The sequence below is a fragment of the Myotis brandtii genome, unplaced genomic scaffold (assembly GCF_000412655.1).
Source record: "Myotis brandtii unplaced genomic scaffold, ASM41265v1 scaffold59, whole genome shotgun sequence".
In the NCBI taxonomy this organism is placed as follows: Eukaryota; Metazoa; Chordata; class Mammalia; order Chiroptera; family Vespertilionidae; genus Myotis; species Myotis brandtii.
The window spans coordinates 2,387,868-2,413,966 of NW_005370223.1; the positions used below are offsets into that span (position 1 = coordinate 2,387,868).

A 26,099-nucleotide genomic window follows, 5' to 3' on the forward strand; every position below is an offset into this window, starting at 1 on the left:
GCCTTCTGTGTGTACAGGCTGTGGTGTGGAGCGATGCCATTCCTTGAGGCAGGCGTAGTTATTTTCCTGTTGCACTCAGCTCTTTCGCATGTTGCAAACATGATTCTTTTGTACACGATGCCCCATCGGCATCTTGGTCTTTGCGCCCGGCCCTCCTCATTTTGAAGTCAGGAATCCTTCTTAGTTCCTGTAAGCAAGCACAGCTCCTGACACGGTGTAGGTATTGAGAAACATTAGGGTATTTTGGATGACAGCCCAGTGACAAAGATACTTTTTCACTGGATGTCCTAACCCAACATCAGTTTACTTACTTTTAAGGACAATGTGTCCACAAAATGTAGTTCCATTGAATTTATTTTTCCCGGAGAGAATTACTAATGATTCTCAGAAAAAAACGTAAACCTAATAATGATTTAAAATGTAATATAATGTATAGATTATTTCACGCTAATGTAAATTGAAATGTTTCTTAAAAGTTATTCTGTTAGAATTTAGTTTGTAAATTTAGCAGTTTATTCCACAGTAAAGTGACTTACAATGCGCAAAGCACAATCATTTAAAAAATAAATTATTGTTTTTACTTTTTCATTTGTATTCAGTTCAACACATGTGTATCCTGTATCTGTGAGAATTTGGGATGGTTGGAAATATGGTTGAAGTTTTGAGCTCCATTTTTACGTCATATAATAAAATTGTCACACATATGTCAGTTATAAGACTTTTTCTTAGTATTCAAAATTATATTAATAAAGAGAGGTATAAGGTGAGAACTTTTATTACTTCCACGATGACCTCACACCCTCTTGTGTAAGGCCTCTGTACTAAGTCTTCCACTAGTAATGACGCAGATCTTCTAAGGCATTAAACATGGAAAGAATATAAAAGTTTCATTTCTGTATTTGGAATGCCTCTGAATCTTCCTCTTTTATGTCCTTTCTGCTTAATCTTATTTGTTTTTCTTTTTATTATTTGTTCTAGGTTGTCCTGGTCAGTGGACATCTGGACAGCTGGGACGTTGGGCAGGGCGCCATGGATGATGGTGGTGGAGCCTTTATATCATGGGAAGCACTCTCACTTATCCAAGATCTTGGTAAATATTTAGAAAGTTGTTAACCAAAGTGCGAGGGTCTCTGTGGTGACATGTTTAACTCAACACACAAAATAGTCAACAGATTAGTTACTGTAGATTCTCCTGAGGTTGAGATGCTTTTTGTTAGTTGACTCCAAGAAAAGAACTAATTTGTCCCCTTAAAAGTTTTTTTTTAATTCAAGTGTCTGCCAGACAACCAAAATATCCACTATGATCAGCCACTGGGGAAAATGAACAAGCAAATGAAACCCTAGCAACTGCAACCACATCAGCTAGAGACTATGTAAGGATACTATGACGAAATGCAAAGAAAAATCACCAGCCCCCTCTACTTCCTTTTCTTTGTTCATCTCTTTTTAAAATCGCATTTATTTTACTTCTATCTCCCCACCCCCTCTCTTTTGGCAACTATCCGCTTGTTCTCTATATCTATGGTTCTGTTTCTCTTTTGTTTTTAGTATTCCACAAATAATATTGTATTTATCTTTTATTGCCTGGCTTATTTCATGTGGCATAATAGACTCTAGGTCCAGCCATGTTTGTTGTTGCAAATAACAAGAGTGAATTCTTTTTTATGGCTGAGTAATATTCGTGTGTGTGTGTGTGTGTGTGTGTGTGTGTACCGCATTTTCTTTATTCATCTATTGTTGGACATCTATGTTGCTTCCATACTTTGGCTACCACTAGGGCTGCAGTGAACACATAGGGGTGCCTATATCTTTTGTATCAGCGTTATTGTTTTCTTTGGATACATACCCAAAAGCATAATTCCTGGGTCATATGGCAGCTCTATTTTTTTTTTAAATCTCCATACTGTTTTCCATAGTGGCTGCATCAATTTTCAATCCCACGGGAAATTATCAGGCTGTTAGAAGAGCTTCGCTACAGTTTTCAGTAGTGCACAAGGGTTCCTTTTTCTCTACATTATTACCAGCACTTGTTATTTGTTGATTTATTGATGATAGCCATCCTAACAGGTGCGATGTGATCTCTCCTTGTGGATTTAATTTGCTTTTCCCTGGTGATTAATAATGTTGGCCATCTTTTCATATATCTGTTGGCCATCTCTATGTCCTGTTAGGAGAAATGTCTATTTACTGTTCTTTGCCCATTTTTAAATTGGATTTTTTTGGGGGAGGGGGCGGTATTAAGTTACATAAGTTCTTAAATATCTTGTATATTAACCCTTTGGGGATGTATCACTTCGAATATCTTCTCCCAGGCAGTAGGTTGTCTTTTTGTTTTGTTGATGATTTCCTTTGCTGTGCAAAACCTTTTTAGTTTGATATAGTCTCATCTGTTTATTTTTTCTTTTGCGCCCTTGCTCAAGGAGACATATCCAAAAATATATTTCTAAGAACCTTCTCAAAGAGTTTACTGCCTATGTTTTCTTCTAGGAGTTTTATGGTTCCAGGTCTTACATTTAATCTTTAATTTATTTTGAGTTTATTTCTGTACATAGTGTAAAAATAGTGTTCTGATTTTATAATTTTAATTGTATCTGTCCAGTTTTCTTAATACCACTTTTTGAAGAGACTGTCTTTACCCATTGTATAACCTTGCTTCCTTTGCTGTAGATTAATTGAGCTATAAACAAGGATTTACTTATGGGCTCTCTATTCTAAACATTGATCTATATATCTGTTTTTATGCTAGTACTATACTATTTTGATTATTGTGACTTTGGAGTATAGTATATGTAACTTTGTAGTATCTAGTAGATAACTTTGTAGTATCAAGAATATTTGCCGGTGATTTTTATTTTTTTCATAATGTCTTTGTTTGGTTTTGGTATCAGGGTAATGTTGGCTCCATAAAATGAATCTGGAAGCATTCCTTCCTCTTTAACTTTTTTAATTCCTTATTCATTTCAAGGAAATTATCAGGCTGTTAGGATAGCTTTGCTACAGTTTTCTTTGTACAATAGAAGTCAGAGAAAGAAATGTAGGGCTGAATGAATGATTCCTTTAGCCATAATAAGGAATTCAGGCTTAAATATTGGACCTTCCAGGTAAACCTAAACGTGGAAGAGATGGGCAGACATAAAAATGAATGGCTAATGGTAAAAGCAGTTTATTTTTATGACCTTATTGGTAAGCAAAAAACATACCTTTTTTTTCTTTGCGTGCTGGTCCAAAAGGTGGATTTTATATGAGGTTAGATATAATGAAATAGTCTGAAGTGAGAGTTCTGTGTCTGAATTAAATGCCTTATTAGCAGAATGTTTCATTTTACAACAGTGGAGAAATCTCAGTTTCAGATGTAGTAAAGGTCAGAACAGTGCCTTTCGTATAGGCTTTCCATTGCTTACTTAAGTATTTATGTGTTTAAATTTGTTCTTTTTATCCAGCCTTTAATGAACCCCTCTAGCCCTGTAAATTGACCCATTAAATAATTGTTTATCTTAACAGTACTCTTGCTTGGGGCAAATTTTTTGGTGTATCATTTTGATTTATGTTTTGTGTGTGTGTGTTTTAAAAATGGAGAAATGGGAAGATTGCTATCCATTTATTTTTACTTCTAAAATAGACCAGTATTTCCCAACCTTGGCACTACTGACATTTGGGGCCAGATGATTTTGTTGTGAGGTCTATTCTGTGTGTTGTAGGAAGTTTAGAGGTATCCCTGGCTTTTTCCTACTAAATGCTCATAGCACCATCTCCCCCCAAATTGTGATACCCAAAAATGTCTCCAGACATTGCCAAATGTCACCTGGTGGGATGGAGGTGAGGGAGGCATAAAATGGCCATGAATAAAATAAACTAATAAAAAAATCTCTGGGAGACCTAATACAGGGTCATGTTTTTGGAAAGGAATCTAACTGGAAGCCTTATGTTGTATATACTTAAACTTTTAACTTCATCACCCTACTGAGAACCTACTATGTAAAAGCATTTTGCAAAATCTGGGCATACAGAGAGATATAAAGCATATCATATTCTTTTCTTTAACTTAAGTTTTATTTTTCAATTACAAGTTACATTCAATATTATTTTGAGTTGAAGATGTACACATGTAACTACACACATAATTACAAATATAGACATCATTTCAAAGTCTGCTTATAGAATTGGGTAAGGTTTGAGAGAGAGAAAGTCCAGCAAATAAAACTGGAAAACACACAGTCCTTCAGAGAAGATCTCAAAGACTTTATATGTGAATTCTTTCCTCCTCTCCCTTCCCTTAAAAATGATTCCCTTGGCTATTTGTTCTCCGAAGTTAAGGTCCTAGAGATAAGGCAGTGAGATATCATACATTTTCCTCCTTTTAAGTCATAGATAATTACTAGTATTTTGGAAGTTCATTTTATTTCAGTGTGTTCAGCCACCTTGATTGGAATCAGAATGGTAGAGTGCAAAGAGAACCAGACCAATTTGAACTGAATTTGAGGTCACTGTGCTACAAACTACTTTATTTAGCTTTGGGCAGGTCATTTGAACTCTCTGGGCTTCATTTTCTTCATCTCTATTCAACTCTAAGCTTCCAGGGTATTTTATCTGCTTTCGATGGGAATAAAAATTATGTCTTCTCTAGGCTTTGAATCTTACTTCTTTCGTACTTGGCATAGGACTCTAAATCACTGCTAATTGAGTTGGATTCACTTGCATGGATAAATGTCAAACACCAGGCAAAGGTGACGTATCTTTTCCAGCTTTGAAAGTACTCTGACTTCAGTAGCTTTTGATGGCTAGTCATCATTCCTTTAATTCAGGGCTTAACTCTCTTACATATTTCTGAAAACCTCTGTAAATGTATGAATAAAACTCTAAAATAGAGACTACCATTTCTTTTGAAGAAAGGTGTTAAGAGGCAGAATGCATGGTATACTGTTTAAAAAGCATACTGCCAGGGTTCAAATCCCAGCTCTGCAACTTACTACCTTAAGCAAGTTACTTCGCCTTTCTGTGCTTCAGTTTTCTCATCTCTGATATTAATAGTTCCTACCTCATAGGGTTGCTTTGAAAATTAACTAATCTATTTACATAATGTACTTAGACCAGTACCTAACCCAACCCAAGTACCATTAAATGTTAACTTTTATTACTTAGTAAGCATGACTCTGTCGGTAGCATGTTTTTATGCAAGAGAAGATGATAAATTTTGTAGCCTCATTCCCATCAGTGATTACTTTGCCTCCTAACTTAACATGTTAGTTATACTGATGTAACTGTAGAGCCAGCTGCTATGGTATCCCTAAATATCCTTTCCCTTTACTCTTTAAGTCGCCATCTCTTGTACGATGGAAATCGAGTGACTCCTTTACTTTTATACATTTTCTCTCTAAATATTCAGGAGTCCAAATTTATCCTGGTCACTTCCTGCTTCCACTTCCTGAATGATAGTCTCTACTCAGTACCTCACTTGTGTGATGACCCACTGAGCCTTCCTCTTTAATTTAAAAATTAAAATGAGTGTGGATTTCTATTTGTAGATCACCTATGTGTTTTAATATGAAGAGCGGGGCTCAGCATGTGCCACTTAAGTTCTAGATGACAGTTACTGATAAACGTGAATAAGAAATAGGACTTTAGGCTAGAAGCCAAGACATGGGTTCATAATTATGTTACTTAATTACATCGAGCCCAAGCTGTTTAATTGGTGAAATATGAAAGCTCCGTGGCAACCTGTTTTTCCAAGAAAATGGGACTCCTTTTGGCGGCTGTTACTTGGATGGCATGTCATACAGCATGCCTGCTGCTGTCTCTCAGTGGAGCTTGCCAATGTGAAGTGTTGGTGCGGTGGGGCTTTCTGATATTTAGGAATATTGTTCTACGATTCCTCCTTCTTGTCTCTTCTCCGTTGTTCTCTTCCTTCACTATCCTTTTTTAAAAATATATTTTTATTGATTTCAGAGAGGAAGGGAGAGAGAGATCGAAACATCAGTGATGAGAGAATCGTGGATTGGCTGCCTTCCACATGCCCCCCACCCTCCCACTGGGGATCGATCCCACAACCTGGGCATGTGTCCTGACCAGGAATCAAACCATGACCTCCTGGTTCATATGTCAATGCTCAACCACTGAGCCACACCAGTCAGACCTTGCTCTATTCTTAAAGATTCACTCTTTTGCCCAAGCCATCAGCTAAGCCTATATTTAATTAATCTAACAGGAGAGATATTTGTCCTTCACAAATATAATCAGTCACTCCTGAGTAACTGTCAACAGAAGGCTATTCGCTGTGAAATGCTATTGAATACCTTTTTGTTTCTTTACTTTACTGGACTTGAAACTGTTTGTGTGAAATGTCTCTCCTTGGAATGGTCTAGTGTCAGTGGACAAAATTTAAGGCCAAACCTATGCTTCAAAATATCCATTTGGAATTAATAAACTAAACCATCATCCATCCCTAAATTTTTCCAACTTTACTATTTTCTGTCAAGTTAGAATTTTGAGTTTGAAGGCCTTACCAAGGGAAACACTTTACAATGAGCAGTACTACCTGGTTGTTGAAATATGGGATATATATTAAACATCTTTCTAGAGAAATTTCGTGCACTGGGCCTCTAGTATTATATAGGCTTCAAGTGTATAATTCTATAACACAATATGTGTATATTGCATTGTGTGTTTTACCACCCAAAGTCAAGAGCTTCATTTTTTTCTCTGTTCACTTTGCTCTCTCTGCCAATGTCCTTGACCTAGTAACACTGTATACAAGGATTTATAACACTCCTGAAGAAGAAAAATAATAGTAAACACAGGAAATAGCTGTCAAAGGCATCATAATGTACTAGAAAGTAAATTGTTTGAAATATAGAAAAAAAGGGAGAGAAAACAAAGAGTCAAATTTAGTGCTTACTGTTTGCAATTTGCCCTGCTGAGTGAATTCTCCAGTAATCCTTCCATTTTTTAAAATAGTCAAAAGCCCACAATTTCTAGGCATTCTTAGAAGGTCCTCATGCATAGCAACTAAAGACGACCTCTGAGGCTTTTATTACTGTACTTTCTCTATAATAATGGTATTTTTTAAAAGGAATATATTTAAAATATGATGGAAACTGTTGTGAGTTTTTGCTTTGATTAATGTGAATGGGAAAATATATGTCAGGAAATGTTTCAGAGGCTATATTTCTGTTCTCATCACCATAGACCATATATCCATTTAGCCATCCATATTCACTTGTTTCAGGCAGCACGTTGGAACAAAGAAATATTTTATGAATCTCATCCTGGAATTATCCCTTTTCTGAAAGAGAGAAATATGAATTTATCTTTCATAGTTGAATAATCTTTGATGAAATCATTTGAATCTCATTATTGGACACAAATGATGAGTAAGAGGAATATTTGAATGGATTGCCTTCCTGGAACTTTACTATATGTTGCTGCAAAAGAATGGTGGTTAAACTTATAAAGGAGAGATTTGTGATAAAAATCCCAAATATATACCAAAAGAACCATGTAGCTTATATTTTCATTTAATATAATAAACTGACATTAATTGAACCATATATCAACAAACATTAATTCAACACCTGGGAGAAGGGAGGAGAGAACCGAAATTTATGGGATATCTTATGACCTTCTTAAATCCTCAACGCAGCCCGCTGAGGGTTGTCTCTCTCGGGCAGGTGACTGGACCTATCTGTGTTTTAGCTCCTTATCAGTAAAACGAATGGCAGTATGCTTGCAGGGCTGTCGTATGCATCAAACACGTATCTGTCAGAGTTGCAAAGATGAAAAGTCCGTGACACATAGTACTGCTACTGGCAGTGTGCTCTCACTGACTCATAATTCAAATGGAGCTCTTGGGTGAAGCGATTTCAGACACAGGGAGGCAAGGTAACCTGAGGGAGGTTATAGTAAGATAAACATCACTAACACCCTATGACATTTTATAACAGTAGCAACATGTTACTGATTACCCGTGTATAAAATTCTATTTGTTAAAAAAAAAAATTGACAGTAGCAGTGAATGCCCTGGCTGTAGGACTTAAATGAAGTAGGATCAACATGTGATTTCTCATCCAGCTCTTAGACTAATGTGAGGAGGAGCGTAGACTCTTTCTGATGAAGGATGAAGTAACAGTGGCAGTTAGTTAGTCTAGCAGTGGTCGGCAAACTGCGGCTCGGCAAACCGCGGCTCGAGAGCCACATGCGGCTCTTTGGCCCCTTGAGTGTGGCTCTTCCACAAAATACCGACTTCTGCGCATGGGCCATGAAGTTTCAATCGCACTGTACCTGCGCGCCCGCACGTGCTATTTTGTGGAAGAGCCACACTCAAGGGGCCAAAGAGCTGCACGTGGCTTGCGAGCCGCGGTTTGCCGACCACGGGTACTAGAGCACGGTGCCAAACTCTGAGCGAAGGGCTGGGGATGCGCTCTCATTGAGTCTAGAAGACTCTAGAGGGTAGGAATTATTCTCATTCCTTTACCTGGTGCTACTTACCACTGACAAAAGTAGAAAAGCTCATTTCTTCATTGTTAATGTTTTTCTTTAGGTCTTTCTTTACCCTTTTATTTAAAACTAGGAAATACTTAAGAAGTAAAAATTGCCCTGGCCAGTTTGGTCAGTAGTTAGAGTGTTGGCCTGCAGACCTAAGGGTCATGGGTTCATTTCCAGTCAAGGCTGCATACCTCGGTTGCAGGCTCAATTCCCAGCCCCAGTACGGATGAGAACTGAAGGCAACCAATCAATGTCTCTCTCTCACATCTATGTTTTTCTCTCTCATCGATGTTTCTCTCTCTCTCTCCCTCTCTCTCTTCACTCTCTCTCTCTCTCCCCCCCCCCCTCCTCTCTCCCCTCCACCATTCTCTCAAAAAAAAAATCAATGGAAAAATATTCTCAGGTGCGGATTGAAAATAAATAAACAAAAGAAATAAAAATTACCAATGCAGTTGAACCTATTTTGTACCTCACCTCTTTGCAATTCATCCCTTTTTCCCTCTGCAGTTATAACCAGTGTTCTTATTATTTTAATATTATTCTGTGTCTATAATTCAAAAATTATCATAAGACCTTTGTGATTTTGAATTATGCAAATGATATTATTTTCTTTTGTATTAGAGATTTTTCTGTATTATTTCTTCTATCTTCTTGAAATGAAGGTTTAATCCATTAACTTTCAGTCTTTCCTATTTTTTAACATACCTTTAAGGCCGCACATCTCTCTGTGAGCACTGAATTAGCTGCTTTCCACACGTTTGGAAATAATGCCTTAATGGCCATTTACTTAAATATGTTAGAATTTTCATTATGATTTTTTCTTTGATTCTTTAATTATTAAGCTTTCTTTGAGTTTTCAAAATATGGAGTTATTATTGAATTATTGAGTTCCAATTTCATTGCATAGTGATTGCTAAACAGGGTTTATACCATACCATTCCTTTGGTATACACTGAGATGTCATTTTGGCTTATTACATGGTCAGTGTTTTTCTTGAAAATATGCTCATTAGAGTAATCTTATTAATTATATTGTTCAAAACTACTGTCTTATTACTAGTTTTTCTATCTGCTTGATTCATCTGGTTTTTAGAGAAGTATATCAAAATATCCCACTAGGATTGTGATTTTATAAATTTATTCTTGAATTTCAATAGGTTTAACTTTATAGTTTGAGGCTTTGTTGCTTTATATAGTTGAGTCTAACAACTTTTATTCTTCTTATTTTTAATGTAGAACAAAGGCGGAACTTCATTCTTTATTTTTCAATTATAGTTCATATTCAACATTGTATTGGTGTCAGGTGTACAGCATATTGGTTAGACAGTCATATGCTTTACAAAATAAGTTCCATTATCCACCTGGCACTATACATAGTTATTGCAATATTATTGATTATATTCCCTATGGTGTACTTTACATCCCCATGACTATTTTGTAACTACAGATTTGTACTTCTTAATCCCTTCACCTTTTTCATCCATCCTCCCCAGCCCCTCTCCTATTGTCAATCCTCAGTCTGTTCTCTGTATCTGAGTCTGTTTCAGTTTTGTTTGTTCATTTATTTTGTTCTTTAGATTCCACATATAAGTAAGATCATATGGTATTTGTCTTTCTCTAACTGACTTAATTCACCTAGCAAATGGAAAGATTTCATTATTTTTTATGACCAAATAATATTCCATTGTATAAATGTACCACCACTTTTTACCCACTCGTTTTTTGAAGGGCACTTGGGTTGCTTCCATATTTTGCCTATCCTTAATAATGATTTTTCCCTACAAGTTTATTTACCTTATATTAATATCATGGAATCAGTAATCTTTTGGTTACTTTTCTTTTTCTATTTCTTTACTTCTGGCTTACCTAGATTATTGCATTTTAGTTGATTCTGTTGTAAACAGCATATAGTTAGGTTTTTAAATATTCAATCTCACAAAATTAATAGGCTGGCCGGCAGGAGGGGACGCAGGAGGTTGATGGGCCGGCCCCGCCCCTGATCGGGGTGGGGGGTGACCAGGGTTGGGGCCAGCCAGGTTTGGGGAAGGGCTGTGGGCCCTTGGCAGGCCTGCCCCACCCCCTGATTGAACTCCCAGTTGAGAGGACAATTTGCATATTAACCTTTTATTATATAGGATTATTGCCTCCAATTTTGCCCTCTCTTATTCTACTCGTTCCTTCTGCAATCCTCATAACTATCTCATTCTGTAGCCCATGTCTGTCAGTCTCACTTTCATATTTCCCATCTCTTTTTCTTTTTCTTCCTCTTTCCCTTTTTACTCCCTTTCTTCCTCATTCCCCCTCTTCCTTCCTTATCACTTCTTCCATTCCTTTATTTTTTGTGAGTTATGCTATGCGTTAAGCAATAGTTTTTAAAGTTCATGCTTTCTAAGCATTTCTACATGTTTTACGATAAAGGGATCCCTTCTGCATCAGCTTGAGCAGCCAGAAGTCCTTCTAGTCCTTTACTAAGAAAACAAAACACCTTTTATTCACTTTGATGCTTGGCACCTGGAGAGACAACTGGTGAGTGAGGACAGTGACTGTCTGTGACATCCAGTGTCATAGAATATTGAGGAAGGGATGAGGAGAACTGAAAAACATGACTATTAAGACTATCCAGGGCCAGTGGTCTCCAATCATTATACCATCAAGTTTTTCTTGTTTTCACCTTTATTTTTTCTTTGCAAAATTTTGAGGAAAATGTATAGATAGATCTGTTAATTAATGCTGACTTATTTTTACATTTTGTTAATCACAACATTTTGTAACAACCACACATAACAGATGACCAATGTTACTGTATCAAGTTAATATTCTTCCAACCAAGAGCAAATAAATAAATTAACAATTTAATTTACTCAGGGAACTGTTTCACCTATAAAGGTATAATTTTTTTCTATGATTTTAAGAAATTCACTTATAGGGTCCCTTTCATGATCCTAGGTTTGGAAACACTGGCATAAAAATACTGATTAGGGCCCTAAAAAGAGAAAAGTTATTCTTGTCTACCTCCTTCTCTCTCAAGGTTTAGCTATTGCTGGCTGGTTAGACACTGCACCTGCATTAGCTGCTAATTGCCTTCTTGACCCAAGTCACAGCATCTTCAGAGGGTGGCGATGCAGCTTCTAAGTTGTCTATTAGCTTTTAGAGGATATTATTCGGACAAGCAGGAAGATTATCACACAAAATCATCTTGTTGCCATCCTTGAGAAATGACCCCAATTTTCATATCAGCTTATAAAGTCCTGAGTATTCAAGGCAAATGTGTTCTTACCAGTGATTCTGCCCAGCATTAGTAAATGCAACTTAATACAATCATCCCTCACTTAAAGATTGTTAGTATCTGTTTTTGTTTATTTATTCTTTCAAAATTGTGCCTTAGAAAAATGTATACTGATTTTTCTTAGCAATTATGAAGCAGGTCTCCTCCATCCCCCATCTCCCAACCCCCAGCACTGAAGAAGAAACAAATCCCTAATTTGAAATCTTAGCCTACTCTGAAGTCAGCCTGTCATTGAAGGACAGCAGGCAAAGCACTAGTCACTGGAGAGCCTAGGGAGATGGTGGGAGGATGAATCAGGAAGCTGGGTGGGGAGCGGGGGGGGGGGCAAGAAGCAGCCATCTCTTCATTGCTTTATATAATTAGAGAGAGCATATTTTTAGAATGGACTTTGCTAGAGGGATAAACAATACACTTCTATTATTCAGTCCTTTGAATCACACTTCTAGCCTTGTAACCCATCTGATTCATCCCTGAGTACTATTTTACTCACAATGAAAAACAGGTCTTAAGTGGGGGATGGGTATATTAGTGAGTGCACTTAGGGTTACTACATTTAAATCTGGGGAATGTGGGTAGAGAGAATAGAATGGGGAGTGATTTTGGTCAGTGACCTGGAAGGAGTAGGGGTCGGTCTCTGAGTGGGCACAGGTAGGAGTCATACGGGAAATGGGCATATGTGCATCCTTCAGATTCTACAGGGGCCGCTGCCTGCTGTGTGTATTCAGGGGCATTGCATGGTGTATCTACTTGCAGATCCACAAATATGCTATACTGTGGCACCTCTCATCATTCGCCTGTCTCCATATGTGCACTCATTGTTTCCATTGTCAGATTTGAGCCCCTAAAGTATGCTTTTAATCTTTGTAGATCAGCACCCACCTTCTTCTCTATATAAGCCTGTTTAAGATGTCATGTTTTCCCTGGCTGTGTTGAGACAGACAAGATAATACCAATAATAGTGTTTGTCAGACGTAGCAGAAGTGGCCCCACTCTAGTGCTCTGGGCCAAAGGGAAGCTTCGCTTTGGGGAGTGGACCTGTCAATCCACAGAGGCCCTTGGTCTCTAACCGAAACACAGGCTGGTAAGGAAGCATGACTATGGCTAGAAGGGAAAGGAGAGAGAGAGAGAGAGAAAGAAGGTAAAGAGACATGACCACATGGACGCGGAGCCTGCCCCCAGGAAGCACAGTCAGCCGAGTGACGCTTGGGCACATATCATAAAGTCCGATGGGAGGTCCTTGTCCTAAAGTCCAGGGCTGTGTCTGTTTATCCGGTCATCATTGCACTGTCTCTGTAGTTTAGCCTTTTTGTTAATCATTTACCCTTGGTTTACTCATTTTTCTTTTGCCCTTTCTTGCTCCATCTTAAACATCACGTTAATATTAACTCAGAAAAATTCTTTTAACCTCGGCAACCTCCCAGGTGAGGTGCTTTCTGTCCCTTTTGATATACACATGTTTAAAGTGACAGTTACTTCCCCTGATAGAAGAAGACAGCATTTATTTAATAATTTTTCAAGTGGGGCCATTAGTCGTGGTCACAGTGGCAAATTCTTCATGGTTCTCCAAGTGCTATAAAAAGTAACGTAGTGGCAGGAAGTGAATTCCCGTGAGGAGTGGCCCAGTCATTGTGAACTGCTGGGATCATCTTTGAAGTGATATTTCTTTCCACGCTGTCTGTCAGCAACTATGCAGGGTTTGCTTTAGATTCAAAAATGTGTGAGATGAGATGATCTACAGCCAAGTGATTCAAGCATTTTTTGTTGTTGTTTTTGGATCTGACTGCTGTTCACTAGTTTAGTTGTGGGGTATTTTTGTTAGGTTTAACAATCCCGAAATTTTATATTCAGATGCAGTTTTTATAGGTTCTTTTCTTTTCCCTTTCACTTAGTGAAGGATGGATAAAGAAGAAAATTATTCTCTTATCTTTTCTCATTACATTCCATTTTTAATAAATCATATTTCTACTATTCTACACTAGTCTTATTTCTAAAAAATGTAATATCTATTAAGATTAGCATTTTCCCCTACTACATACACATCTAGGGTTTTTGTTTTCTTTTCAAATCTTCCAGACTAGGAAAAAATGGACTATTTGTAAGCAGATGATTTAATTTCAATAAATGCCTTCTTATTTCTCTCTCCCTGTGATTTACTGCTTGAAACCATGAGAAACATCCAAATACAGATGCTGTTTTCCAGCTTTGACTGAACCTTGCTTATTGACCTCATAAACTTTGGAAGATTTATTTTATGTGATTCCATGGTGAAAGTAACAGTGTTAGCAGTTAAAACCTTATAAGATGCTATAAAGGAGAGGAAACCTTCGTCATTCTGCTTCTTGTTAAGAATAGCCAGCAGTTTAAAAGGCAGACACTTGCTCACAAGGAGGAGATAAAATGATCAAACGGAAATGCCTCCTCCTTCAGTTAAATATGAACTGAGGGCACTGCACAGAGTAATACAATTCAAGTCTTAGAAGCTTTCCCTTGATGAGTGCATGTATATGTGCTTATTCTTATTTGGTTTCAAACATGCAGTTTCCTATGTATTTATTTTCTTTGAGGGGAATACATTTAGATCAAAATAGATTTTGCAAAATCCTTCTTCTCTATATAAGCCTGTTTAAGATGTCATGTATTCCCTGGCTGTGTTGAGACAGACATTATCTGCTGTGTGTGTGGATTACGTCTGCAAAAGATAGGCTGTCGCCATGCCTTCTGCAAAATGGTCCCACGCATCTGCCAGGAGGCAGAGGTGATTCCCATCATTCTGAGCCCTGTCCATAGACAGGGCTCTGCAGGGTCCAGTTCTGAGGCACTAAATGAAAGCCAGCACAGTGACCAGTAAGTCCCCTGATCGTGAAAAAGCATCTTCAAGAGGAAATAATTCTGAAGAAGTAAGTGTGCATGACCAGTTTTACAGGATATGACTGGGGAAGCATATCTTCCTATCAAGAGCAGTGAAAGAGAAATGTGCATGTGAGCTGGACTTCCTCAAATCCCATCACCCTTGGATAGTGAGTTCTGGGGGGGAAATAGTCGTGAACTTCAGCATCTAACAGTATACCAACCATTCTTCCTTCTGGTTTAAGGAATTATAGGGAGCCCCAACTGTGCTAAAAAAATAATAGGGTACTTTTCTCCTTGTTCTTCATGGCACTGGATCTCTGTTTCTCCTTGGACCTTTAGCCAGAGTGGAGATGTATCCTTTCTTCCCCAATAGCTTTGAGGATCAAAGGATTTTAGTTGGAAGGGAATCTCAAAGAACATGCAGTGATCAAAGATTTCACCTGCAAAAAGTGAAGCCCAGAGAGAATGTAGCTGTGCAAGAGGATGGACCACAGTTGTGTCAGAACCCAAGTCGGTTTTCCGACTTGTGGCCCAGGCTACTGTATAGTGTAGCACACCAGCTGAACCCCATTCTCTCCCAGACACATCCTCCACTTCACCAGATGAGTGTTCTCTCTGGGTCCTCCATACACTCTCCTTACTCCCATCTTTGCACCTTTGCTGGTGCTGTATGCCCTGCTAATTTGCCCATCTCCTCCAACTCCTCTACTCAAACCCATCACATCTGCAATATTCAGCTCAATCCCATATCCAAAGTGAAGGTTCTGCAGTTCTTTCAGCCCAAATTAACTGCATTGTAGTTAATTAACTTGCCATTAACTTGGTAGTCCAAGTTCTCTCTTTAGACTCCTTCAGGGCCATTTTTGTTCTCTGTTTCAGGTTTGATGTCAATGTCCTAGCAGGCTATGCTCCCCAATGTCCAAGTTTTTGTCTTTTGCACTGTAGTCCTCCCAGGACCTACTTCTAAGCTGAGAACATAGTGAGTTCTATGATGGGCATGTTGAACAGTCTTCTATTGGGCAGACAAAAGAAGCTGGAGAGAGACCCAAACACACAAAACTCAAATGCACGGATGTTCGTGTCTTCCCTAGAATCAGTCTCCTCTCGTCAAATATTTTCAGCACCTGCGTCAGCAGCCATTTCCATTTATTCCTTTCCTCCAAAGACAGTTCAACCGAGATATTTCCTATCATTGTTGGGAGAGAAGTATCCCAAAGACCTTGCCAATATTATAGTTTTGAGATTCACAGTTTCATCTAAGGCTCCCATTTTAGGAGAGATGGAAACCACAGGATGGGTCTTATGATAGATATTGAACATAGACATTTATTGGCTGGGTTTCAGGTGATCCCTAGGAAAGTCACAGGTGTTCTGATAGATTTTTAATGGAAACTAATAAAGATCATCATTATCGTAAGCAAAGGGGCTTTTGAAAGTCATAGTGCAATGCATAGACATGTTTTCTAGCTCTTCTTAGAAGCCCTTTCTAAAATAATGGTCCCATTGGTTTAAAGTCAAGAAAGGAAAGGACTCAAAGTCACCTCCAGAATCAATTGTAACCTATTTCATCTTTTCCCATCCTCATTTATAGTCACCATATTCAACCCTCAGTTAGTAGAAAGGGATTCTTGGAGACAGGCAGTCAGGCAGTGTAGCAACATAGAAAGAGGCTTAGCCTAGAAGTATGAAGATCCAGGTTTGGAGCCTGACTGTGCCACTTACTGTTTTTGAAAACATTGTTTAAGGGCTCTTAATCCCAGCTTCAACTGTCTCTGTTTTAAATATGAATAATCCCTGCCCTGCATCTAGGCATTCTTTACACATATTTCCTCCACTGCTAGATGGTCAGCTACAGGAGGACAGGGTCTACATGTGTCTTGTTTACCACAGTATCTCCAGAGCTTGGCTCCTAGTAGGGTATATGTACTGTATTCATTGTCAGTTGACAGAGTGAAAGGAAAATGTTTAAAGCAATTATAAGCTGTTATTATGATTTTTATTATCTTTGATGATACTCTTCTGCTCTGTAGAGGGTGGTAGTTTTTAGTTTTCCATTTTTCACTCTTTGTGACTGAGAAGTAACTGAGACAAAAGACTCACAGTGAATCAGTAGAGACCAACCACAGACCATTGATCATAAGTGAGTAACTCTGAAAGTTCATGGTATTTGTAGATTCTTTCCTTGTCTCAGTACCTGGCACCCAAAATGGATGGATCTGACCTTGACTCAGGTCTGCTCTATGTGACTTGAGGCATGTGTGATAGCAGTCATCAACAGTAAGGTGACCTTCTTATCATCATCACTGGCCACTTTTCTACAATTTTCTTCTTTGGTCTTTGATGTATGAGTATTTTCATGGCAAAGATAAGCTTCTATACAAACGTGATTCTGCCTGAGTATGTGCACATTTCTAAGGAGGCTCTAAATTATCCAGGTGAGCTCTTATTTTAAAGCCCCTCCTACAGGTAGACTCTGAGGCATGGAGAAAAGAGGACCGTTGACATCAGAAAGGTCTGCTTTTGAAAGCTTCATGTAGCTGATAGTCTAGTATGGAAGAAAAAATGTTAAAGAAATAATTATATGTGTGTAGAATGCCCATCTGTAGAAAAGGTATTATTATTATTATTTAGCAGATGAGAAAGTTGAAGCCAAAAGAAGCAGAAAGCTTTGCTGAAAGTTTTTGAAACAGTAAATGATACAGTCAGGCCTCCTTTATTACATAATAAGGAAAATAATAATGTTTACCTCAAGGGATGTTATAATAAATCAGTAAGAAAATATCTGTGAAATTATTGAACACAGAATCTGCCCCAGAGTAAGTATTCAATAATGGGTGAGTGTCCACTCACTTTCCCTTCATTCTTTTTTCCATAAGTTAACCTAAATGACAAGTGGCAAAATTAGACTTCAGTCCTATAATGGTTCACCTGAAGTACTTCCTCTCAATTCATATTCACCTTTCAGATTGCTTGTTCTACTCCCATTTCCTGTTAACACAAATTGGAGGGAGTAACATGACCTTCATTTGTTGACAGAGACATGAAGAGGCAGCACACTGATGAATATTTCAGTTCAGGCAGGAATTGAATGTTGCTTGTGAGGTAGGCCATCACTGCTACCTGCATTGACCATACGTCATCCCTGGAAATTAACTCACCTTCACCATAGTCATTGAGATGGAAACAGTGCCTATACATTGAACACCATTTTCAAGTGGAAAGGATGAAGGGCTAGCACAATTTATATAGTGCATCCATATCTATAATCATGTTTATATAAATGTTTTAAGATAGTGTGTTGCAGGAGTGGGTTTGTGTATATATTATTTGTTTCTTGGATAAGAGCTAAACATAAAACATAATAGTTTTATGTGAAAATATAATGATTACCAAGTTCAGGAGTCAATGTCCTGTTTCACATCCACTCTTGCTCACTTTAGTACAACCTATGCATCATCAGGGATGTTGGTATAAGAGAATAACAATGTTGGCCCTGGTATTTATAGGTACAATGGATGACAGTCCTATATCTTTATAAATTTTAAAAGTATTATCATTCACTGAAAACAATATAGATCATTTTAATGTAAAGCAATGATAGACATATGTATAAATAGGTTACAGATGAATAAATGTCTGTTTTGTTTTCCCATGTAAGACATTAACCCAAATTTATTCTTTACTATTGAATCTATAAATGCAAATGAAATATATCAATAGGTAGATGAGCTAAACAGTAAGCATGTATGTAAAATTTTATGTAAGATAATACCCTTGTATACATACATGGTAAAACCAATATTTGCACATTTAGGTGTGGGAACAAATGATTAGTGCCTTTCAATAAAGTTAATATATCTAGTTTCTATAGTTATGTATTGTTTTATGATATATCAGTAAGACTAGAAACTACTCTAAATATTTCAAGGAGGAAGAGATTTAATTTAAGGACTTAGAGCATATGGCAGAAAGAGTTAATGCTTATCCAACATTGTATTGTTCTTTCATCTTCTCTTGCTATTAGTTTGGGACCTTATGGTGGTCCTGGCCAAAGGACTGTGAAGGGGAGTGAAGTATTAATTCCCATGGTTAAAATGGTCAAAAGCTTGTATGTATTTTCCAACCACTGACTTCCCCTGGAACCTATCTAAAAAGATGAAAATAAAAAGATAGAAGAATTCTGGTTTTCTGAGTCACCAGATGGAGGAGAGCTCTCCCTAACTTGCGTTGGACTCTAAGGTCAATTGTTACTGAACTAAGACACTGAGATTTGAGAGTTTCGTTTGTTGAGACAACTAGAGTTAATTAACCTACAAATCAAGGGATCTTTAAAGATGTTGGAAGGCCTGGGCGAGGGAGGATCAGGGATGCAGCTACTAGTATTCAGAAAATCATGAAGCACAGGAACTAAAGAAACTGTCACCAATGATTTCAGCCACCCACAGCATCAGAGTGAGTGATTTGTAGGAAGATACTTGGAAGCTGTTTGCAAAAGCTCACATATGCTGTCTACCAAGCCCCAGGTGACCACTCACCTTAAAGGAGTAATGGTGTTTTCTATTTGTCTTTTGTCTTTGATATCTCACATGAAGGAAGCTTATTGTTTTCATCTAACCCCATAACACTGCTGGCATAGATTCCAGGGAATGTAGTTACCAGGCTTCCAATCCGTATGATACAGGAGAAAACCAATTTGGTTTGAGCTGCCAAAAAACCAATCTGGCATACATAGGTAGCCCAATTATTAGGGTGATGCTATGTCTCCGTTTGTCTGGAATAGTCTCAATTTATTCCTGTTTAACCAGCGTAATTATTCTAACACCCTGTTTCAATCTCAAAACTTTCCCTGTTTGGAGAGTAAAGTATATGGCCATCTACCGATGGTAAAAAATACTTAATTGCTTTCTTCAGCAGACACTACATATATGCAAAATGCTAATCATTGTGCTAAGCACAGGAGACATTGGTAAACAAAGGCACATGTGATCCTGGCCTTCATGGAGCTTACAGTCTGGTTTGATGAATGATAAGGGCTTAAACACAGCAATAGCTGTAAGGATGGAGCAGAGGAGACATATTTGAAAAATGTTGAGGAATTAAACAGTACAGATCTCGATAACTAATCAGCATAGTGGTTAAGACCCTTAGGTTCTTGAGTCAGATTGTCTGGGTTTGAATACCAGCTTTGCCACTTATTAGCTATCTTAATTTAGGAAGTTACCAACTAATCTCTGCCTCAATTTACCAGTCTTTAAAATAATAATATTTGTTGTAAAAATTAAATGAGATAAAAATTTATAAAGCTTATAAGAGTGACTAACATATAGTAAACACTAAATAAATATTTGTTATGATCACAATAATGGAGGAGGAGATGAAGGACATTTTCTTTTGTAAGAACTGAATATGAAAGAAGAATCTAAGAAAATCCCCAGGTTTCTGACTTGGGTGTCTTTATGGTTGAGTAAAATAGTAAATGCAAGGGAGACTGATTCATGTTGGGCAAATAATGCATGCAGTTTGGATATTACTAAAAGAGTAAATACAGGAAAAGCCAATTTAGGTGGGGCAAATAACACATTAGGTCCTATTATGTTGTGTTTGAGCAACATGTAGGGTATCCAAATGGCAGTGTCTAATAGGCAGCTGAATATTTAAGTCTGGGCTCACAAAGAGTTCTGAGCTGAAATCTAGATTTGTGATTCTTTAGGGTCTAGATGATGGTTGGAGCCAAGAAAAATGTGAGCGATCAGTTAGAGAATTCAGAAAGAAGAAAGAGCCATTACCTGTCGGAGGTGGGCCAGTGTTTAAAAGGCAGAGAAAAAGAAGCCCTTGAAGAAGTCAAGATGCAATAGCCAGAGAATCAGAAGAGAGCCAGTGAGGGATGTGAAGGAAGAACAGGGTGGGCACAGTGTCAAGTGACAAACACAAATAAAAAAGATGAGGACACAAATGGGTTCCAAGGCTTTAGTAAGTGGGGGCTATTGGTGACTTTAATAAGAATAGATTCAATAGAGTTGGGAAAGTGGAAGTCTGGTCACAGAGAGTTGAGGTGAGAAGAGAGGATGTGGAGATAATGAAGCATTACTCTTTCTTCAGGGCACTTGACTGAAAGAAAGGGTCGGCTGGTGGCTCGAGGCTCGTTAATAGCAGTCGGTGGGATCATTTAGTCCCAGAGTTGCACAAGGGCTTTGCAGACCAGGAAAAGTTTTAGGTTACATGACCTTCAAAGCCCTTTTCATCTTGAAGTGTTTATTTTTCCATCATCTTCTATTTAAGTTTCTAGGTTCAGCTTTTATTTTCACAGGGTGATACCTATAGACAAGACATAAAAATCTATCTTATCCTAACAAATTTAAGTTAGAATATAATTTGAACTTAGGGGTGTTTAGGGAAATATGTCTTAGGGTTCAAAACATATATCCATACATAGTATATTTATGAATAGAGTTTTTAACATTTTAGTATTACATATGTTCAGTTCCTTCACACTTTATTCTTTAATTGGTTCCTCTTTTCAACCAGTTGCTTATCTCTTAGAATTAATCGCTGTGATCAATGTTTTGTCATGCCTGTTTGGCCAGCTTCTCAAAAGCATAATTATGAAACCATTAGGTCATAACATTGGATGAGGTTGACTGACTGATAATTCTTTTCAAAGACTTTAACATTTTTCCCCAGAGCCTTGGTTGGTTTATTGACTAGAGCAAGGCAGTTCGTTTCCTACTAGTGAAATAAGGTAGCCTAAGCATCTGGAAATGTTCTACCAGAGGAGCCAATGGCCTTGTTTTTTAAAGGTCCCACATCTCCCATCCATCACCTCTCATCTTGCTGAGGTATAAGAGAATCAGGATTTATAACTGCACCATAATTCTGGACTGCATCCTTTTCTCTGAGATTTTCTGTTTGGAAAGTCTCTTCAAATGTTTTCTTAGCCTCAAGGGAGAGTTTCTCTGAGAGATACCTCAGTTTTGATCAAAAGCATTCACAAATTCCCTTTTAGTTTTTTCTCTATTAATTAAGGTCCTCTTATCTGGGTAGAATAAACTCATAAACATAGTCCCACAGGTTTATTAGAAAACTCACTTCAGCTAGAAGAATCAAAGTTTTTCATAAGGACATACTCAAGGGAGCTAGGAAAATGTTACTTTTCCTCCAAAGAGTTCAAGACCTATAATTTAATTCTCCTCTGGTTTTGGCCAAGCTCAGATTGCTGCTGACTTGATAGTATAACATAGCCTATTCGTTTCAGTTAGGGATTTGTCTCTGTTATTCCCATTTAATTTAATTTTCAAATTATTGCTGTCATTTTACTTTTTTCATGCATGTATGTAAAGCCTTCTCAGAATTGTGATATTACAATATTCTGTTTCTTTAATTCCAAATAATATTAGTTGAAATATGCACTTTTTAAAAATATATTTTATTGATTTTTTACAGAGAGGAAGGGAGAGAGAGATAGAGAGTTAGAAACATCGATGAGAGAGAAACATCGATCAGCCGCCTCCTGCACACTCCCTACTGGAGATGTGCCCACAACCAAGGTACATGCCCTTGACCGGAATCAAACCCGGGACCTTTCAGTCCGCAGGCTGACGCTCTATCCACTGAGCCAAACTGGTTACGGTGAAATATGCACTTTTGATATGAGAAGATTTTCAAGAGAAAAAATATCTTTCTAAATGAAAGTATATATTGATCATAAGACTGTTCTGCTTTTTAAAATATTAAATGTAAAAATTATGCTCTTGAATTTGAAGAGATATGATATTAATGATCATTTCACTTGACTGAGTCTTTCCACTTGTGAAATTCATCATCACTTAATATTTTCCATCTATTCTTAATCCATCCATTCAACCCACAATCATTGAGAATAGTATTAATTCTGAATCTCTTGCTAAGCAATAGACAGTGAAGACTACCTGGGGATAGTCAGCATTTTGAATGTGTAAAGCAAGCCATATATCATCTGTCCTAGCATAGCATATTTCTTAAAAGGATTTAACATTTTTAAAAAATATTTTAAAATCCCATTTGAGTCAAATGGAAACTATATGGTGGATTTCTCATATAATCGCCATCACCTCTATTCTTCTGCTTATACTGTCCCCTCAGTCTTAAATTTCTTTACCCTGTCTAGCAGTCTGAGTTTATATCTGTTATAGTATGCCATGCTACCCCAGTCATCATGGGGTGACATGATTATGAGGAAAGAAACTTAAAAATAAGAAACAAATATGTCTAAAATATTTTTATTAAAATAAAAGAATAAATAGCATCTATTACCAAAAAAAAAGAACAGGAGTTTATGAAATAAGAACTAAATGGTAATGAAGTTAGAATGTACAGATACAGCCCTAATGGGTTTGGTTCAGTGGATAGAGCGTTGGCCTGATGACTGAAGGGTCCCGGGTTTAATTCAGGTCAAGGGCATGTACCTCAGTTTCAGTCTCAATCCCGATCCTGGTCAGGGTGCATGCTGGGGGCAACCAATAGATGTGTCTCTCTCACATCGATGTTTCTCTCTCTGTATGTCTCCTCCTCCCTTTCACTCTCTCTAAAAATCAATGGAAGAATATCCTCAAGTGAGGATTAACAAAACAAAACAAAAGAATGTAAAGATACAAAGAAAGCCGATTAAAATTATTGGAAATAAAAATGTATAGTCATTTAAAATGTTTAAAAACCTCAACAGAAGAAATGGTGTCAAAGAGAGACTTTATGAGTTGTAACATGTAAATTAGAAAATTAACAAATTGTGTAAAAGAGAGAAAAGATAATTAAAAATATTAAAGAAACATAGGAAGTTCTAGTGTGAGAGGGTATCTCATTGTAGTTTTGATTTGCATTTCCCTAATAACTAGTGAAGTTATATATCTGATAATTCTTTTCAAATATCTGTTGGCTATTTGTAGGTATTCTTGAAAGAAGTGGTGTTATATGAATTCTTTATATATTTTGTTAATTAAGCCCTTGTCAGAACTGTTGTTTACAAATATATCCCATTTAGTTGGTTGCCTCTTTGTTTTGTTTGCTTGTTTGTTGCAGGCTTGATCCCCAGTAGGGGGCATGCAAGAGGCAGCCCATCAGTAATTCTCATCATTGATGTTTCTCTCTCTCCCTCTCCCTTCCTCTCTGAAAGCAATAAAAATATATATTTTTTTTAAGAATTAGAGATACTGTAAAAAAAACACAGATAAATCTTTAGGTTGTAATGAAAAATGCATGTGTATAGTAGATCAACTCAAAGAAATCTAAATGCAAGGTAAAAAGGAAGAAAAATCCCAGTATGTTAACAAAGCTTATCTCTTATTAGTAGTGTTGTGACTGTTTTTTTTCTATTTTTCCAAGTTTTGCCTGATTAATATAATTTCTTCCATTTTTAAGAGAAAAGGGACGTTTATTTTTTTTAAGAAAAATATAATTAAAACAATTCTTTTATGGGGCTAGGGAAAGGGCCTTCAGAAACATGGCTTGAATGGGAAATCTTGTGTTTTCTCTAGCAACTGAGTATTTATGATCATTTCACATGGATCGATTTAAAATCTGTTTTGATTGGCCAGCAAAGACAACTTCTCCTAAGCTAGCATTTAAGAGTGTGAGGAAGATGGCAAGGAAAGTTTTATCACAGCTTAGATCCTAAACTAAGCAGCTTTTTCATGGGCTTTGACATGTTGATTGCATATAAAGGTTACTAATTACAAATGAACCTTATTTCTCTCTTGAAGATATTATCAGCTTAATGGGGTGAAATCTAAATGTGTGAGCGCAAAGTAAAGCTTTGGTTTTTGTTTTGTTTTTGTTTTTTGTTCTGAATATTAAGTGTCAGTTTGTAGTCTTTCAGGGCTAGTCTCTCCACTCCAGAGATATGGATACCGCATATGTGCACATATGGCTGCACTGGGTAAGGGGACGATAAAATAAAAAAGATCGTTGCCTATTTCATATGCTCCATAAAATGTGCTGACCATGACCACCAGTATCCCGGGTACCCTCCGCAGTTTAAAATCTTGAATACTTTCCTCAAAAATGTATGGTCAGGGAAGCAAAGTCTAAATAAGCCTCACGGTACCTAACAGAGGCCTTTTGTTTTCAGGCAGCTGAGTCTGTCAACTGGTCTGGAATCCTCGAACCTGTGGTTTTTTGAGAGATCAGTTTGTGGCAGTCAGAAGAAGCCCCTCAGAATTTTAATAAAAGTGGGGAAGCAGTTTTGAAACCAAGAAGGCCATTACTTTTTGCATAAAAGACAGAAGTGGGATGGAATAGGGGTGAAAGAATCTAAAAATTTGAGTTTCCTTTTCTGAATCTCTTCCCGTGCACATGTTCTGATGTTTCCTAGATTTGAATGCAGCAGACACGCTCATAGGCGTCTGTTACTCCATCCACTATACCTGTTCCAGTCAGTAAACAGGAGGGCAGGGAATTGCTCTGGGTACAAAAACATCCCACATGTGTCAGCTCCAACATATTGGTCCTATTTTTAAAAATTCCAGCTCTGATTTCTTAGTCCAAAGAGCAGTTCAGCGGATTCTGTCCTATATAAATTGGTTATTACTCCGTCTCTCCCTTCCTTGGACCCCTGAAAACAAACCAAAAAAAAGTAATAAAAACAAAGTACTTATTAAAGTGTAAATACAGCAGCCGGATCCCTCATATGTTATGCCAATAACCTTGCTGGCAGCAGGAGGACCCAGGTGTGCAGGGAACGACTGACTGATCTGGTCACAGAGCAGGCGGCAGGGCCTGGAAACGGACAGGCTCTGAAGGGAGCCCTTTGTTACCTGACGTCTGTGGCAGGTTGCTGGCTCCCTTTTCTGCATAGAATAGTTGAAACTTGTCTTTCAACTCAATAGAGTCCATGGGGGCAGAAATTCTTTTTAGTTTGGCAACCTAAGTATCTGAGGGAAAACAAGCCACTGCAACATAGAAGGCAAGCATGAAATGTGCTTTATGAAGACACATAAAAGAAAACCAGAGGAAAGCAGATTCGGCCTCAATCCTTAAAAAGCATACCAGTGCCCCCAATCCTGTCTTCCCCACCCCAAACTGTGTTTGCTGGACCTCTTCTGTAGACCTCCATGTAGGCCTCGGGGGCACTGAGGTCTTTAGCAGCTGGTTCTGGAATGAGAGGGGCTTCTGTGAAGAAAGGAGAAAATCTTCCATTTCATTTAGAGTTGCACACAAGTTTTCTGTGTGGCTTCATATTTCTGGCCTGGCACTGTTTTAACAGAAGCCGTGTGGTGGTTCTTTCAGCCAGGTCTTTGAGCGCTAGTGTCTTCCCACGATGCCCTGGGCAGCTGCTGAAAGCAGGCCCGCTCTGCAGAAATGCCCACAGGTACTGCCCAGCACAAAATGGCACACCCAGAAGCCACCGAGAACTTGTTTGCCTCCTGACTCATGTTTTATTTGCCCTAAAGAGGCTGTTTTCAAAACCAACAGTGTCCGTAGCCTGGTAATGGAAGATCATGATGAACACACCCACA

The 26,099-nt window shown here is 37.8% G+C and overlaps 1 protein-coding gene across 1 annotated transcript in view; it reads left to right on the forward strand.

The window, feature by feature from the left end:
• The window catches only part of CPQ (carboxypeptidase Q), a 298,177-nt gene that overhangs the window by 153,340 nt on the left and 118,738 nt on the right, over positions 1-26,099 (forward strand). Inside the window, exon 4 of the mRNA XM_005879253.2 lies at positions 979-1,090. Within this exon, the coding sequence (XP_005879315.1) occupies positions 979-1,090 (112 nt within the window). The remainder of the gene's footprint in view (positions 1-978; positions 1,091-26,099) is intronic.